This window comes from Protomyctophum bolini (assembly GCF_963924005.1).
Source record: "Protomyctophum bolini genome assembly, chromosome: 22".
Lineage (NCBI taxonomy): Eukaryota > Metazoa > Chordata > Actinopteri > Myctophiformes > Myctophidae > Protomyctophum > Protomyctophum bolini.
In genome coordinates, this window is record NC_137883.1 from 8,872,011 (window position 1) to 8,887,052 (window position 15,042).

At 40.0% G+C, this 15,042-nt stretch overlaps 1 protein-coding gene across 1 annotated transcript; it reads right to left on the minus strand.

The window, feature by feature from the left end:
* Positions 1–473: 473 nt before the first annotated feature.
* prkab1a (protein kinase, AMP-activated, beta 1 non-catalytic subunit, a) lies at positions 474–13,600 on the minus strand. The gene is made up of 8 exons (XM_080756271.1): positions 13,529–13,600; positions 11,742–11,933; positions 10,934–11,103; positions 9,513–9,606; positions 8,998–9,112; positions 8,644–8,777; positions 7,867–7,935; positions 474–4,100 (listed from the first exon to the last, which is right to left on the minus strand). The coding sequence occupies exons 2-8, from the start codon at positions 11,880–11,882 to the stop codon at positions 4,023–4,025; spliced, it is 801 nt and encodes a 266-aa protein (XP_080612397.1). The 5' UTR covers positions 11,883–11,933; positions 13,529–13,600; the 3' UTR covers positions 474–4,022.
* Between the last annotated feature and the right edge of the window lie 1,442 nt (positions 13,601–15,042).

Consider the following 15,042-nt stretch of genomic DNA (forward strand, 5'->3'; position numbering starts at 1 on the left):
TTTTTACTAAAAATGTCTTCTACATCCTGTCTGATTCTTCGATTTTTCAAAAATAGCAGACCTAAAGCATAACATAACGCTAACACCAAAAGGGGTTCCCGCCCAGAATGGGCTAGCAGGTGAGCCAGTAGGACATGCACAACAGCAGTGACAACACACATAAATGCTAACATTGGCTAAATTGTGGAGAAAACGGGTAAAACATTACGAAAACTGACCTGGCGGTCAGACATCATAGTACCAGCTCACAGCGGGCATTAATAAAGACGACATGCTCTGAGCTTGTATATTTTATTACTGTCATTACATTTACATTAGGTGAGAGATAGGGCTCGGCTAAAACAAAATTGAATCATACTCATAAACTTGTTTTCCAGTGGCAGAGCCGGGCAGCTGCATATAATATAGGACGAGTCAAACACCTGGTTAAAATATCACACTCATGTGAAGTGAGAGGCACTCTTATCATACATCATCACATTCCGTGCTCGGCCAATCGTCACATTTTGTGCTATACACTCACACACGCACACACACACACACACACACACACACACACACACACACACACACACACACACACACCTGGGCACAGGAAATGGAATTTGTTAAAGTTTTCTTTTTAACTTTCTATGTATTATAAATCATATTGGAAAATTGTTTTAGCACCATAAAGTCTGGCATAAGTGTTTCTCAAAGACTCCAACAAGCCTAGTAGATTCAGCATGTGGCTAAGGAGCCTGAAGCCCAAACCACACCAAAGGGTCGCGTTGGGTCAAAACGTTTTTTTTAAGGTAAACCACACTAATGCAACTTAATGAGTTCTTCCTCCTTATATTATAATAATACCTGATGATGTTTTAGGGTGGAAAAAATCGTGGCACTCCATCTTTAACAATGATGTGATGAGTGCAGAAAATTCATTTTAAAATGAATATTAGAAGTGCACCTACATTTAATTATATTTAACTTCATTGCAACAGATCGTAATTGTTATATAAAATACGTTTTTATTTTATTTACAAAAGTTAAATGTAAAAGTCAATCTAGAAAATATATTCATAAATTAATATTTAATAGAAATCTCACACATAATGACAGTGTACACAAAAGCATGATTTGAGGATCACTGACAAACATCAATTCCTTTAACACATTTGTCCAATTGTACAGATTACCCAAACAAGAATTCTCAATAACAGTACCAGTCTGTCACTTCCTTTCAGAACTTGTTCCAGTCTATAAAACAACTTTCCTCGCCAATGAGGGCCTACATATTTTAAGATACTTTTAAGATACAAGATTTGAGAAGGAGACTTTCCCCATGTATGAGGACGTTTTAGCAGCTTGACGAGGTGATTTTTGTAGGTGCTTTACTAGTTAGGCACATTTCTATAACACTCAAATGTATTTGCTGGGATCAAGCAGTATATTTAAACCACTCTGCCAGTCCAAAACTTCCAAAAGCCACAATACAATGGATACCCAATGCCATGTCCTGATACGCTCAGAGAGCTTACAAGACTAAAAACAAAACATTGTGGACTTTGTAATTTTTTACTTTGTATTAATTAAATGTTGGGTACTGTATGTAAATCCTAAGTCACAAATGTATCCTAGACAAACCTGGCTGCAGCATTTCATGAATTCATACCGTAATGTTACTTTTACATATTTGTGATTGTATGAAATAAAATATGAAATATTATAATATTATATAAAATAGGAAAATATAAAATAATAATCATTAAATTCAGCAATTTTGAATGAATATAATTAATTGATTGTATGATAAACAGCATGTTCTCTTCACTCTTTCACTGTTGCACTTTAAAGCTACAAACTGGGACTTTTCTATGAGTCAAATATTATTTTAACTAGGCAGTATACTGTAGACTAGAGTATGTGTAATACAACACATCTATCACATCTACAGTGGTTAAGTGTTCCTGCACAGAGACATTTAGACCTTATCGGGTAGGACACCTACTGGCAATGTCAATAATAACATTTGAAGCATACGGCACACGGGCACACTGCAATTCTGCGCTGCCATCTTTATTGCAGTTTGAGCATTTGCAATTAGTACCTCTCTCCATTGTGATGCGTGATAGGGAAACCATGGATGTAAATCTTAAGGATTGTAGCTTTACTTATTGTGATGGACTCCATGGGTCCATTCCCCACTAAAAGATAAATGTATGTGATTGTAGAAAAACACAGCAATTTGAAAACTTGCATTCAATAGATTTTTTTTGTTGTTTTTAGTCCTGATTCTGATATTCTTCTCAGCAGGAACAGTTCTTGTCTCACTGGCGGGTTTCGATTTGAGGAAGGAAGGAAGGGGGCAAATCCATGCATCTGCTTATATTGCTCCTCTGGTCATTCACTTTTATGACCAGCCCAGTGGGGTCGTGGGGATATCATTATTATCCCTGCTTTTGGTCAGACTGAATTAAATGAACTAATTTTTGGGAAATGTCTGATATGTTTTGTGTACTTACGTTTGATAATATCACAATTTAAGAATATTTTGTTAATCCACATTGACCATGGCGTCCCTATTTGGGCATATGTTTGAAAAGGTTTCCATTTTATTTTTCAAAGATTCTCAATTTATTTTTTGCATTCAAAGATAGCTAGACCTGCTATCCAAGCTCAAGATTGTGAGCTTGTACATCAGCTATTTCTCTAATAACTGTATATTAAGTAATACAAAACACTACCCTCGATGCTTAACATATGACTTTGACACAACACAAGGTTATAATAACACTACACAATTGAGTTGATAAATAAAACTGTGCTACTGTGCGTTATCAGCATTTCTACCGATTAAGTAACATCAAAAGAAATGTTAAAATTCAACACACACAATCTTTCAGTCTATGATTAAATCATGACATCACATTTCAAAGTATTCATGCGTTTGTGCCCACCTCGTCTCAATTGAGTGAATTCACATTGCCAGCTAGAGTGCAATCATCTCGGAAGCCTGTGACAAGCTGTACCTTTTTGTTCTGATTGTCGCTACCATGAAAAGCGTGGTGGTTTCTTCCACTCTGCCTGTCCTTAAAGAAATTATGTTTATTTTATTTGTATTATTATTATTTTAAGCAGAATCTGGTTTTCAGCACTCACAGGAAACTGGTTTCACGCAGGGCACACTAAGAGAGGGCGTTTGCGAGTTGTGATGTCACAATCAACGTCTCAAAGACCAGCATGAAAACCTGCATGCATATTACTCAACCTCTGATTGGACAACAGATCAATGTTGGCCAGCCACATACTGTACCGGTATAATATTGTACTTATCTTTGATTGATCACACCCACGCAGCCAGACACCTTCCGTTAGTGTGCCCAGAGTCAAACCACTTTTCAGTGCTCATCAGAAAACCATGCAGGTTTTGGTTGTAAAAAAAAAAAAAGCTGAGATATGCAGAGTGCCAGAAACTACCAGGGTGTTCATGGTTAAGCTTCAAAAACCCATTAACTAAAGTGGGTCTTTGAAGTGAAAAAATTCCTCACTACCGTCAAAGCTCAGTCATCACATTAGTGAAGTTGCATCTGGCAGGCATGAACGCAGACACGGAGGCTACTACAGTACCTCATCATTACAGCATCTCTGTGTCTATTTAGCCAGGCCAAGATCTAGGAAACTACTGACGGCATAAGGACTACAGTGACTAGAGTAGCGATAATAATCTAAAGGGATGTGCATGTGGACTAATACACTGTGTAGTCTATACACGGATTGTACAAAATATATCACCTCTTTTTACCCCTAACCCCAGAGGACAAAGTGGCCTCCAAAGTGCCCCTCGGCTCATAAGATGCTTTCTGTGGACACGGCCCCTTATGAAGGATATTTAGTTTTTATTGCGCGTTAACCATCTTCATCTACTGGACTCACCTTGTCAGCCTTAAAGCAGGTGTACCTAATATACTCTGCAAACTCAAGTGTACCATGGACAAAGTGGGATGGGATCGACGGGAAATTCGGGTATGCTACTGTAGCTGTCAGATGGGCTTGTACAGTAAGGTGGTGACATACTTCTTCTTGTAGCGGTGTGTTGCACTGAGAACCATCACACCATCCTGAGAAGAATAAAGACACAATGGAGGTCAAATGAACCAAATTATATTATATCACAACCCCCATGCCAAGAAATAATGTAGTGAGTAAGACCCCTGTCTCTGGACTGGGCAACATGTCAAATCCCCGGTATTCTGTCCTCTTGTCTCTTCTGATCATCCGTATTCATCTGGCAATAAAAAGGAGACCGACTAGTGATCCTCCCAGATCTACTGGTAATCTTTCATTTTTCTTCACCAGGCATTTGACACATCATGGAAAACCTTCAGTATTTATCCTTCAGCCATCCTAGTAACGGCTTCTTAGCATTGTTATAACATTCCTGAGATGGAAAGCAGCGAGCACAATCATTAGTTTGAAAGACGCAGTGGTTTCAAGTCGGAACATTGGCAATCCTAACTAACAGTCTGTCTTTGGGGCCAACTGAAGTAAAGGAGGTTCCCAATCCCCACGCTGTGACAAGTGCCTTGTGATTACAATAGAACTATTGGAAATCCACTTATGGAAACCTGTGGTGTTAGGTGTAACATACGGTAATGCAATACATTTGGGAGCATAGAAACAGTGTGCAGCATTATCTGTGTTAGCTGCAGTACAACTCCAGTACCAGCCTTTTTGGAGTGTTGCATGTCTATTCCTTTTCGTAGGACTAAAATTAATCAATTAATCAAAGTATAAAGTGTGTGTGTGTGTGTGTGTGTGTGTGTGTGTGTGTGTGTGTGTGTGTGTGTGTGTGTGTGTGTGTGTGTGTGTGTGTGTGTGTGTGTGTGTGTGTGTGTGTGTGTGTGTGTGTGTGTGTGTGTGTGTGTGTGTGTGTGTGTGTGTGTGTGTGTGTGTGTGTGTGTGTGTGTGTGTGCGTGTCCAATATGAATACAAAAAGGTAGTGTCCACTCAGTTAATATCATATTATGACTTTGGAACATTCCATAGATCAGAGTCAAAAGATTTATGGATGTAGTGAAAGAGGACATGAAGTTAGTTGGAGTGAGAGAAGAGGAGGCAGAGAACAGGGTGAGATGGAGGCAGATCATTCGCTGTGGCGACCCCTGAAGGGAAAAGCCGAAAGGAAAAGAAGAAGAGAGTCAGAGGTTACAGCTGGCCTACTGTACTGTACTTCTTGACGCTGACAATGACAGCTGTTTTGATCCTTTTGCACAGCATTTGACGCAGCTGGCCACATTCTTCTGCCATAGTACTTCACTTGGAAAATGGGACTGGGACTATCAGACTAAATCCAACCTTGATAATGGAATTGTATCTTTTGTGTGAGCTTCCACCTGTTCCAATAGAAGTGCTCTTAATTCTCATACCCCACAAGGTAACATTTTAGCCCGCTATCTAACTAATATAACTAAGGCACGTTAGCAGCGAGGAGACAGTCCAAGCCGTCCTCCCCCCCCCCCCCCCCCCAAAGATTCATGTTAAATGACGGGATTTCTCCATATAAATAATCGATCATTTCAGTAGCAAGAGCATCAAAATGTCTTCTAAATCTAGTCAACCAGGCCTGCAGTAGGCTATGCACTGGACGAATTTGCATGACATTATTTAAATAAACTAGAAATACGAGGAAATGACACATGACACACTCAACCCCTCATCTTAACCCCATGTGGCATTCAGTGTTTGCTTTTAAATGTGGGGATACTTCCTTGTCAACTTCCCTTAATGATTATTTTGATATACACCAAATATATAAATATTAGTCTTCTGTTATCTGTCCTGTGTATTGCTTGGTTTTTCTCATCTGTTCCATGGAGCCTTTAGCAAAAGCTTTCCATTATACAGGGATTGGGTTTACAATTACAGCCTTAATTTGTGATTGTACGTCTCAGTAGTTTGTGACATCAGAATAAATGTATCTTGTCTAAATGTTTAGTCACATCTAGTCATGATTTAATGTCACTCATGTGGCAGTGTTCTGTGGGAAAACAACCATGTGACTATCCTTTTAACACTTAGACAATCTACATCTACAATTTAAGATTAGTCTACTTTAGGTATTTTGGTTAAGGTTTGGAGTGACACTGAGTGTGCAATGGTAAAATAACTGCTCTCCTCTGTCTGATCCACAGACGATGGCTCCCCGCAAAGGCAAAGAGAAATCAACTTATAACGACCACCTGACAGGAGTTTTCATGTTGCACGGTAAGACTACGGTCATTATTATTATTGCCATCACCTGGGTGGGTCAGTCGTGTAACTTTCTCGACGTTAAGCCATGTACACAACAACACAGCCGTGCAAAATAACATTGACAGCTATGAGGTGGCGAAAGCTTGACCTGCATAGCAACAGTTGCTAAACTATTTGGATTGGCATTGGACAATTGCTTTTTGGGGTGGGATTTAGCGAAGGGCTAATTGGTGCCGAAATATACTATATTAGTGCCATAATTGTGTCCTCAAAATATACTTGTTGTATGTTCAAGTGAATATAGTGCAAAAATAATCAATTGGATGTTAAGTAACTAGGATACCAGGCTTTGTGGACAAGCAACCACTGTACTGTATGTCTATCTATGCATTGTTCACAACATTGCATAGCATCTATAAAGCAATAGGCTTTTTTTTTATAAAGCAATAAGTAGTGATACAAGGACAGAGTGCTAGCTAGGGGGTGAGGTAGAATCTGAAGATATGACTTTTTAGACTCCATATTGTCCTACAGTGCTACTTGGTGATAGAATTTGTGACCATGATATTAATTTTCACTCTTACCCAGCTGATACAACAATCTACTGTATGGGCCCATTAAATCAGGAGAATACTAAGGCAGAGTTTATTAGGCATATACACCAGGAGTATGGGGGACAGTCAGTCAATTCTTTAATGGTGTTAAGCACTACTACATGCCTGACAAATTGCAATCTGTAAAAATGTAGAAGCTAGAAATGTCTAAACTCAAGGTTGTTTTATCTATCATAGTCCGTGAGGAAGTTATACAAGTTGAAAGGAGAAACAGGAGTGGTGCAACTCCCCTCTCTCTCTCTCTCTCACCCCCCCCCCCTCCTCCTCTCTCTCTCTCTCTCATTAGCAGGCAACAGTACAGCGCAAACAGCGCCCCTACTGGTACTAATAGTCATGCTCGTGCTCATTAACACATTTAGTACCGGAACTGCATCAAAATAAAGGCGCTGCTTGCGCCAGAGTAATCGCCAGAGTAGTGATCGCTTCCATTTTGAAAGCCATGAACCGGAAATACTTTCTTAAAAAAGTTGACTGACAAAGTGCCATCACAATCTCCGATCATCTTAATATATTTATATATGCTACAAAAAGAGTTCATATTTTGCGGGAGAGACGGATGAGGAGCAGAAACGCAGCGCCAGCATATCGATCCATTCATCACCACGGAGAGCGCCCTGGATGAGGAGATACGAGTCATTCTTTCCGCCGCGCTAACATGGGAGTCAATGACAAGCTAATAGTTTCACAGAGCGTTAGCATACGGCAAGCGAAAAGCGAAATGCCAAAAAAAAAAAAAGTAATTATTCTGAATATTATTATCTCGCCCCGCGTCGTTTGGACGTCGCTAGGACGTCCACAGACGTCTAAGGCACCTCTCGGTTCCAATCCTTATGACGTTTCAGGACGTATTATGTACAAAATGTGTTAACACATGCATAGGCGGACACATAGGCGGACACGGACATTGCTGTTCCTTGGAGTGGTTGCACCACTCAAAAATAAGATCACATCATCCCCCATTTAGCTTCTCTATTCTAGTTTATATTTTACTTGTAAATGAACGTCTTTGTGGCCTTACCTTTATGGAGAGGGCATAGAGGTGGTTGAGCATTACATGGTTGGGCTCCGGAAGTAACGCAGGATCACACTAGTTCAGGAAATAAGAGGGAAGGAAAAGAGCGGAGGTTCTGGCTTCAGGTACAAAAACAGCACAGCTTCACCAGATATGATGGATATTGGAGCATGGAGGATGAGTAGTTGTGTGACCAAAATGAGTGAGATCTTAACCACTTAAACCCCTGTCGTCTTAGAGAACTGGACTGGAGTTACAACTGTTCTTTGAGCACTTTATCCGTCTACACCAAATCTCTTCGCCAAAAATGGCCGATCTACAAGCTCACAATGCGTTGTGAGCTTGTAGATCTGCTATCGGCTAATGTTCCCCCCAGAATTTGATCAGTGTCTTTATAAAATTTTCAAGTCACATATGAGTCAAAAATAGCATACAAAAATGATTGAGCTTTTTACCCTTCCCTCCCCCCAGAGTTCCCGCTCTGAAGAGCCACAACCCCGGTATCTTAAGTTGTACCGATAAGGGATACATTGAAATAAAAGGCACATACAAATATACATATTCAAAAACTGAAGGAATTAATAAAATATTAGACACAATACACACGCACAAATAAATTAATAATAATAATAATAATAATAATAATAATATAAAAACTAATCCCCCCCAGAATTTGGACACAAGGGTTCAAGTGGTTAAAAATGTCAGAGTGTGTGGTGGTGGGGGTGGGGGTGGTGGTCGGAGGAGGAGGAGGAGGAGGAGGAGGAGAGACGGTATACTTACAGAAATCCCAGTGTCTCTGTTGAGGATCACCTGGAGCAGATGAGGTGGTAGGATGGGCGGAGACTTTAACTTCTCCTCCTGTTTGGGGATATAGGCGTCCTGATGGTATGGTCCAGGAGGTGAACTAGAGAAGTCTACCTCAGGTCAGGTAGGGGTGGCATGAGGCAGTGCATATGTTAATATGTAACAAGGAAAAAAGAGACGAGAAAATGTGGATCAGTGAGCCAAGTAACTAACAATTTACATTTGAGTTAATGTTTGATTTTGCCGTGGGTTTGTTTTGCGGTCACACTTCTCAAGGCTATTATTTCAAACAAACTTCAAGACCTTGGTCGGCACACTAAGTACACTCACCTGACATATCGGAGCATTTCTGAGAGTCCACCATTAGAGCATCAAACACCTCAAAGTCCGTTTTCTTCACCTGGATGACGTTGTTAACGGTGCCGAGCTGGTTGGTTATTATTGGCTGTGTGGAATGGAATCATGAAATAAATAAATGTTTATTGAAGAATGAAAACTACAAACTCAATAGGCACTACAGCATGCCATTTACCACAATTACTTTTGTAATATGATGATGCATTACTGTTGACATTACTGTTGGAACACAAAAAAGCTGTGTGATGAACTTTGAATGGCGCAGCTACAAAACTAGTATGCATTTCATTGCCATATTATTATTATCACTACTTTGAATAGGTCCACTAGCCTTTCAAAAGAGTTAGTATATGTGGGGTGCTAAATTGAACTGGATTAGGGTTCATAGGAATCGGGATCCTGTGCGCAAGGGTGAGTTGCTCAGTGGGTCCATATGAAAAATAAACACAAATGCCAGTACATTGCTATAATTAAGAATGCTTTCTAACCTCAGCTGGGTCATGTGTCCACTGGCCATCAACATAGAACTTGTATTGATGCTCTCCTTCAGGCAGATCCACAATAGCCACAAAGTTGTTCTGGCTTTGACAAAAAAAAAGACGAGTAACCATTAAGGCCTTGGATACAACCATGCATGTGTAACAGAGTACCAGAAGCCTAATATCTCCCTTGGCAAGGGAGGATATCCCTTTAGCCGAGTGCTAGATGTTTGGTTTCCCATGCAAGAAAGGTTTTGGATCGAAGTATGTGGTTACACATGTGTAACACAATTTATTTCAACAGATTGCAGGGATATTGTGCCTAGAATAATAGTAGCTGAATGGCATCAAGTCTCCATCAGTCTGGCATTACTCTTTGATGTATTACAATTTACAAAATGCTCGTCCCCATTCTTACACGACTACCACGTTACTTGCTTACCAAGGTTATTGGTTCATAGGATTCCTTGTCATAATGGAGTACTGGGAAATGTAGAGAGGGAGAAGTGTAAACTGTAGTGTCAGGTACTGTAAATGTCTGCACATATTAATTATTTCAGTCGTCCTATAATGATATAGATGGGAAATCAGGTGTCGGATTAGATCAGATCAATACTGACCAGACGAAGATCTATCAAGATCGAAACGTTGTCGTTTGTTAATTCAATAAAGTAATTCTTTACCAAAAGAATGTTGTGCGGGCCCTACCTCCTTCCATAATTGCTTTATTGGCCACTGTCGAGGTGCGTGTAAATAGGTATGCTCTGAAATCAGACACACACTTTTCTCACTCAAATTAAACGGGTATTGCGACATTTTGGGAAGCCTTTGTTTTATTTTTGTCCACAAATGATGTATCCCTTATTAAAGCAATGATGATTGCTAGGCTCTGTACTGTAGTACTGATGAGCTTCAATATAACTAGAGTGAATGTTCCCTCGTAGTCGTAGAGTAGAAATGTTTTGTCATCTTCGTCCCTAGGCTCAGCCTAGTCTCACGTAGCCAGACGATCAGAGAGTTCTGCCTACTGAAATGTCTGAAGACATCTAAATTCAGAACTGTGTGGGAACAATTTGGAGATGACAAAAACAACTACACAGCGGAAGCAATGGTAAGACTTTAAAACGGTCCTTCATATTAGAATGGTGACCGGGTGCAAAGCAGCAGGTTTGTTATGGCCAAACTAGGCTCATATCACACTTTCAAAATGTGTTTAATACAAGAAAAAGCCAATAAACAAGCTCTGTGAGCTGGTAGATCTGCCCATTTCAAACAGATATAATATATGGAAACGATTCTGACGATTATGCAGAAATAATTGCAATTATTTCAAATAACGTGATCAGGCGATTATGTAATAAATGTGACAGAGGTCTTTAATCATCTGGCTAGGCGAGGCGAGACCAACACCAGCCAAGATGGTCACCCACCTTCTGATAAGCGGGATCTTATTGGTCCAGTTGTTGAAGGATCCTGACAGCAACACCTCCTTGCCATCTCCCATCCAGCGAAACACGGTCGGTCGGTCTAAGGTTAGGTCCTTTCCCCGTGCTTCCATGTCCTGCTGCCATGCGAGCAACTCGTCCCTCTCTGAAGGTGTCTATGATCATAAAACGAGTTTATAGCAATATATAGTATATTATAAAAGTTCAACTTTCAAACTGAAATTGAAAGTTAAGTTATGAACCACTTAAACAATAGTTCGCCAGGGTCCGTTACAGGCCTATAATACTAGGCCCCTTACTCCCTCTTTAAACCAAAATCTCTGAAAACAGCTGATCTACAAGCTCACATGTTGATCACTGCTTTCACTGGCTTGTAGAGAAACTATTTTCCTGCCAATGTCTGCTCCAGAATAGGGATGCTAGAAAACTAGTTGAATAATTCATGCACACACACACACACACACACACACACACACACACACACACACACACACACACACACATACACACACACAGGGGGTACAGGAGCAATTCGCTCAGTATGGTATGTTTCTCAGAGGGACTGAAATGTCACCACGCAAAGAAAGCAGCATTCACCACTAGTACTACTCTTCTCTGCTCTTACCAGTTCTCATGAGATCCATGATATATTATTTAGTGTGTGTGAGTGAGTGGAGGGGATCTAATATGTTGTTGCTAGGGTGACGGGTCTGATACGCATGTGTGCATACGGCCATACGCATGTGCATAATCTGCATATGTTGTTGTTACTCTCCTCTACGCCGCTACTTACTTTCAAGTCTTCACCATGATGAAAGATATCTGCATCTTCAGGGCTGTCCATTAAAATCTTGGGCCTCTCTCCCTCCTTGGCTCCTCTGTGTGCCTTCTCCCCGTGGCCCATGGCAGCTCTCTCACTGCTTGTGTTCCCCATGGCCTCCTTTTGTCGTGCGCCAGGACACAGATTTAGATCCTATATCAGAGACTGAATGAAAAGGGCATCTGATGAGATAATTTCACAAGTGAGTGTCAGTCAAATCAATCATTTGATATGCCGTCTTATGCAATAAGACGGTGACAGTGAGTGAGAAGTGATAGTGCTTGCAGTGTAATTATATTTTAAGCTATAAACAGATACACAACGCTTTACATGGTGGAGAGAGAAAACATATGTTACTGCCATGCCATCACTTATGTGGCTTAAGTTATACACAATCATTCTGGGAACCCATCTGCAAAAATAAATATTTTAGTTTTTTCATGCAGAGCTCTGAATCTGTCTTGAGAGACTAAGTTATACATTAACTGTTATGTTAAACTGTTACCAATGGAGGGCAGACTGAGAAATTCATATTAACCATTCCTCAATACTGCTAAGTTTTGAGTGTTGACAGTATGTCTGTCTGTTGAACTTGAAATTAAATGCTAGCCAAACATTAACATCCCAACTCCTCAAACACTAGTGATGCTTGGTCAAGTGCTTTCTGACCTGGTGGTGCCCTACTTCTAATAGAAATCCCATTGTGTCATATTTAGATCTGAATCTGTTGTAGCCCCACAATCAAGATGGAAGACAAAATTGGTTATGAGAAACGGGTGAGAAATGTCGACTCACCTGTTTCTCAAGGTCAGATGAATTTGTGCTGTTGACATGATGATTTATAAGCTTTTTGCCACTGTAATAAATACCTACTCAAAGTGTGCTCAAGAGCCATGATAGAACTGATATGCATTTAGATTAAATACTTGATTAGCTAGCTAGAAAATAGCCATTTGGAACATTCTATACTGCATCAGAAAGCAAGATTGTCCATTTTTCTCAATGTATAAATCTATTACATACCCAAAACGCAGTAGAAATACAAACTGTTATAACTTCGTTGTATCAAGAGCTGAGCTCATCAAATAAATGTCTCATATTTTGTTTATTTTGTGGTAAGAAATAATTGCCATAGATCTGTTTACTTTTTCATGAACGGTAATTGGGCCTTAAAAGTGCAGCCAGTCAGTCAGCCTGATTTAGCCTACACTCATCTCTCAGAAATTGTTCCCAGACTGGGCGATTTGCTATTTTTGGGCGAGCGACACCGTCGTACGTTGGAGTATAATACGCGTCGATTATCATCATGTAATAGTACTTCTTCTTAAAAAGTAAGACAGTTAAATACTGGGTAGCATTAGAGACTACAGACAGATAATCATAGCGTATGCAGCTAGTTCAAACAGCATTTGTTTTGCAACAGACGACAGCTGACCCATTTTCATTTTCACATTATTTTCCACTGTGGAAAAAGTACGTGTCGACGGTGTCGCACTCAGACTATATGATCGGTGATCGCACTACACTTTTCTCGAGTTGAAAATGCGTCATTTTTTGTCCATGTTACCGTAATGTTTGACCTGCTGTGTGTGGTTAATAATAGTCAGCCAGTGAGTGATGAATGGTGGAGGCTGCTCAGTCAGGCTGGATACGCGCATCCTCGGTGAATCAAGAGATCACTAGTGCTGCTTCCTTGCAGCGGAGCTCTCTGACATCATGAAATATAATATCGAGTCCTGTCTGTGTATGTTTGTTTTTACCTGAGAGGAGATTGTTTCTCTGCGTCGTGCGTTAACAGCTTTGGCTTGTCATTTCCATCCCGTCCAGAAAACAAAACATTGCCTACTGTACTGTACTGTAATTAACCAATATAACCACCCCCCTTTGACTGACACTGGCGCATGCGTACTGGCCGGGACTTTATAATGATTATTTGGCTTTTATTATCTGGCTTTTATTATTTCCGAGATGGAAAGCCTGCGTGCTGACGCGAGATTATTTTTTTTATTTTTTATTGGATGGTTAGACGTAAAAGAAACCATTCATACCCGTTTGATAAAATCAAATGTAATAAAATTAAACAAACAATAAATAGAGTGTCATTAACGGTTAACCTACCCAATCTGTAAACTTTGATGTAGGATCATATTTTGAACACTAGATGGGACTGTGGGCCAAGAAGAGAATTTGTAGTTTGGGAAAATAACTATTTGTAGGGAATCAGGTTTAGAGAGATTATACCATTGATTGGTTGATTGAAAAATGTATTAACAGTTTGCAGAATGGGTACATCACAGCACAACCCCCACAAATCTACAATGTTATTATAGATTTTTGTTTTTATACACAATATCCTACACTGATACACATAATTATTGATTCATATATTCTAACATTTCACCCCTTCTGCCATGTTCTCTTCTTGTGTCCCCCTCTCATGCTTCAGTTCGTTCAAGAAAACCCAGCTTTCACAATACATTTGATCTGGAATGTCAGAGCTTTACTAAACAACTCAAAGTCCCACAATGCCTGCTCACACTGCAATTCAAGATAACTAAAGTTGTAAATTGGGTTAATTAATGGTTGGTTTACATTTAAATGAGCATTACTGTTATTAAATTCACTATTATGTTGTTACTTCAGTGGAGTGTTTACATATTAACACAGTGGGGGCTGTGAGGCCTGAGTCTACTTATACTGCTGTGCAGGTTCTGCTTGTTTCATTGTAAACACTGTCCCAGCCCTGGATGTATCCTGTCCTTCCTGAGAAGGCTTACAGATACAGATTCTTTATCCAATGGTGGAAATTAAGTAACTGAGTACATATACTCAAGGTACTGTACTTAAGTAGGCCTACAATTCTGAGGTACTTTTACTATACTGTAGTATTTCCACGACACAAGGCTGCGAAACATACTTATGTAGTTCAGGAGAACTTGCCACAGAAGAAGACACACATGGGTGGTGGGGTTCTTGTGAACAGAAGGGAGAGTATTTGTCCCAGAACTGCTTAAAAATGTAACAATTTCTGCGAGTTCATCATTATCAAGATTTCACCTACAGTGGCAGACCTCAGTAAAATGGTCATCATCCTCACAGTTGACTGCAGCCTCATACTAAGCTTTATACTGTATTTTCCCCCCCTGCACATGGTATGTGCACTGTGCAATTTGTTAACAATATTTTCACCTCTGCCCTTTATGCTGTCTAATGTTCCGCTTTACATCATTTCATGGTCCTCCTATGAGAATTGTAGGTGACATGAAAATGCTCA

Excerpts from the sequence above, each read along its gene's own strand:
- prkab1a (XM_080756271.1), bottom strand. The coding sequence starts at position 11,882 with ATGGGGAACACAAGCAGTGAGAGAGCTGCCATGGGCCACGGGGAGAAG. Across the intron at positions 11,104-11,741 it reads ATCATGGTGAAGACTTGAAA|ACACCTTCAGAGAGGGACGA; the intron begins GTAAGTAGCGGC and ends TTATGATCATAG. Across the intron at positions 4,101-7,866 it reads TCTATGCCCTCTCCATAAAG|GATGGTGTGATGGTTCTCAG; the intron begins GTAAGGCCACAA and ends TATTCTTCTCAG.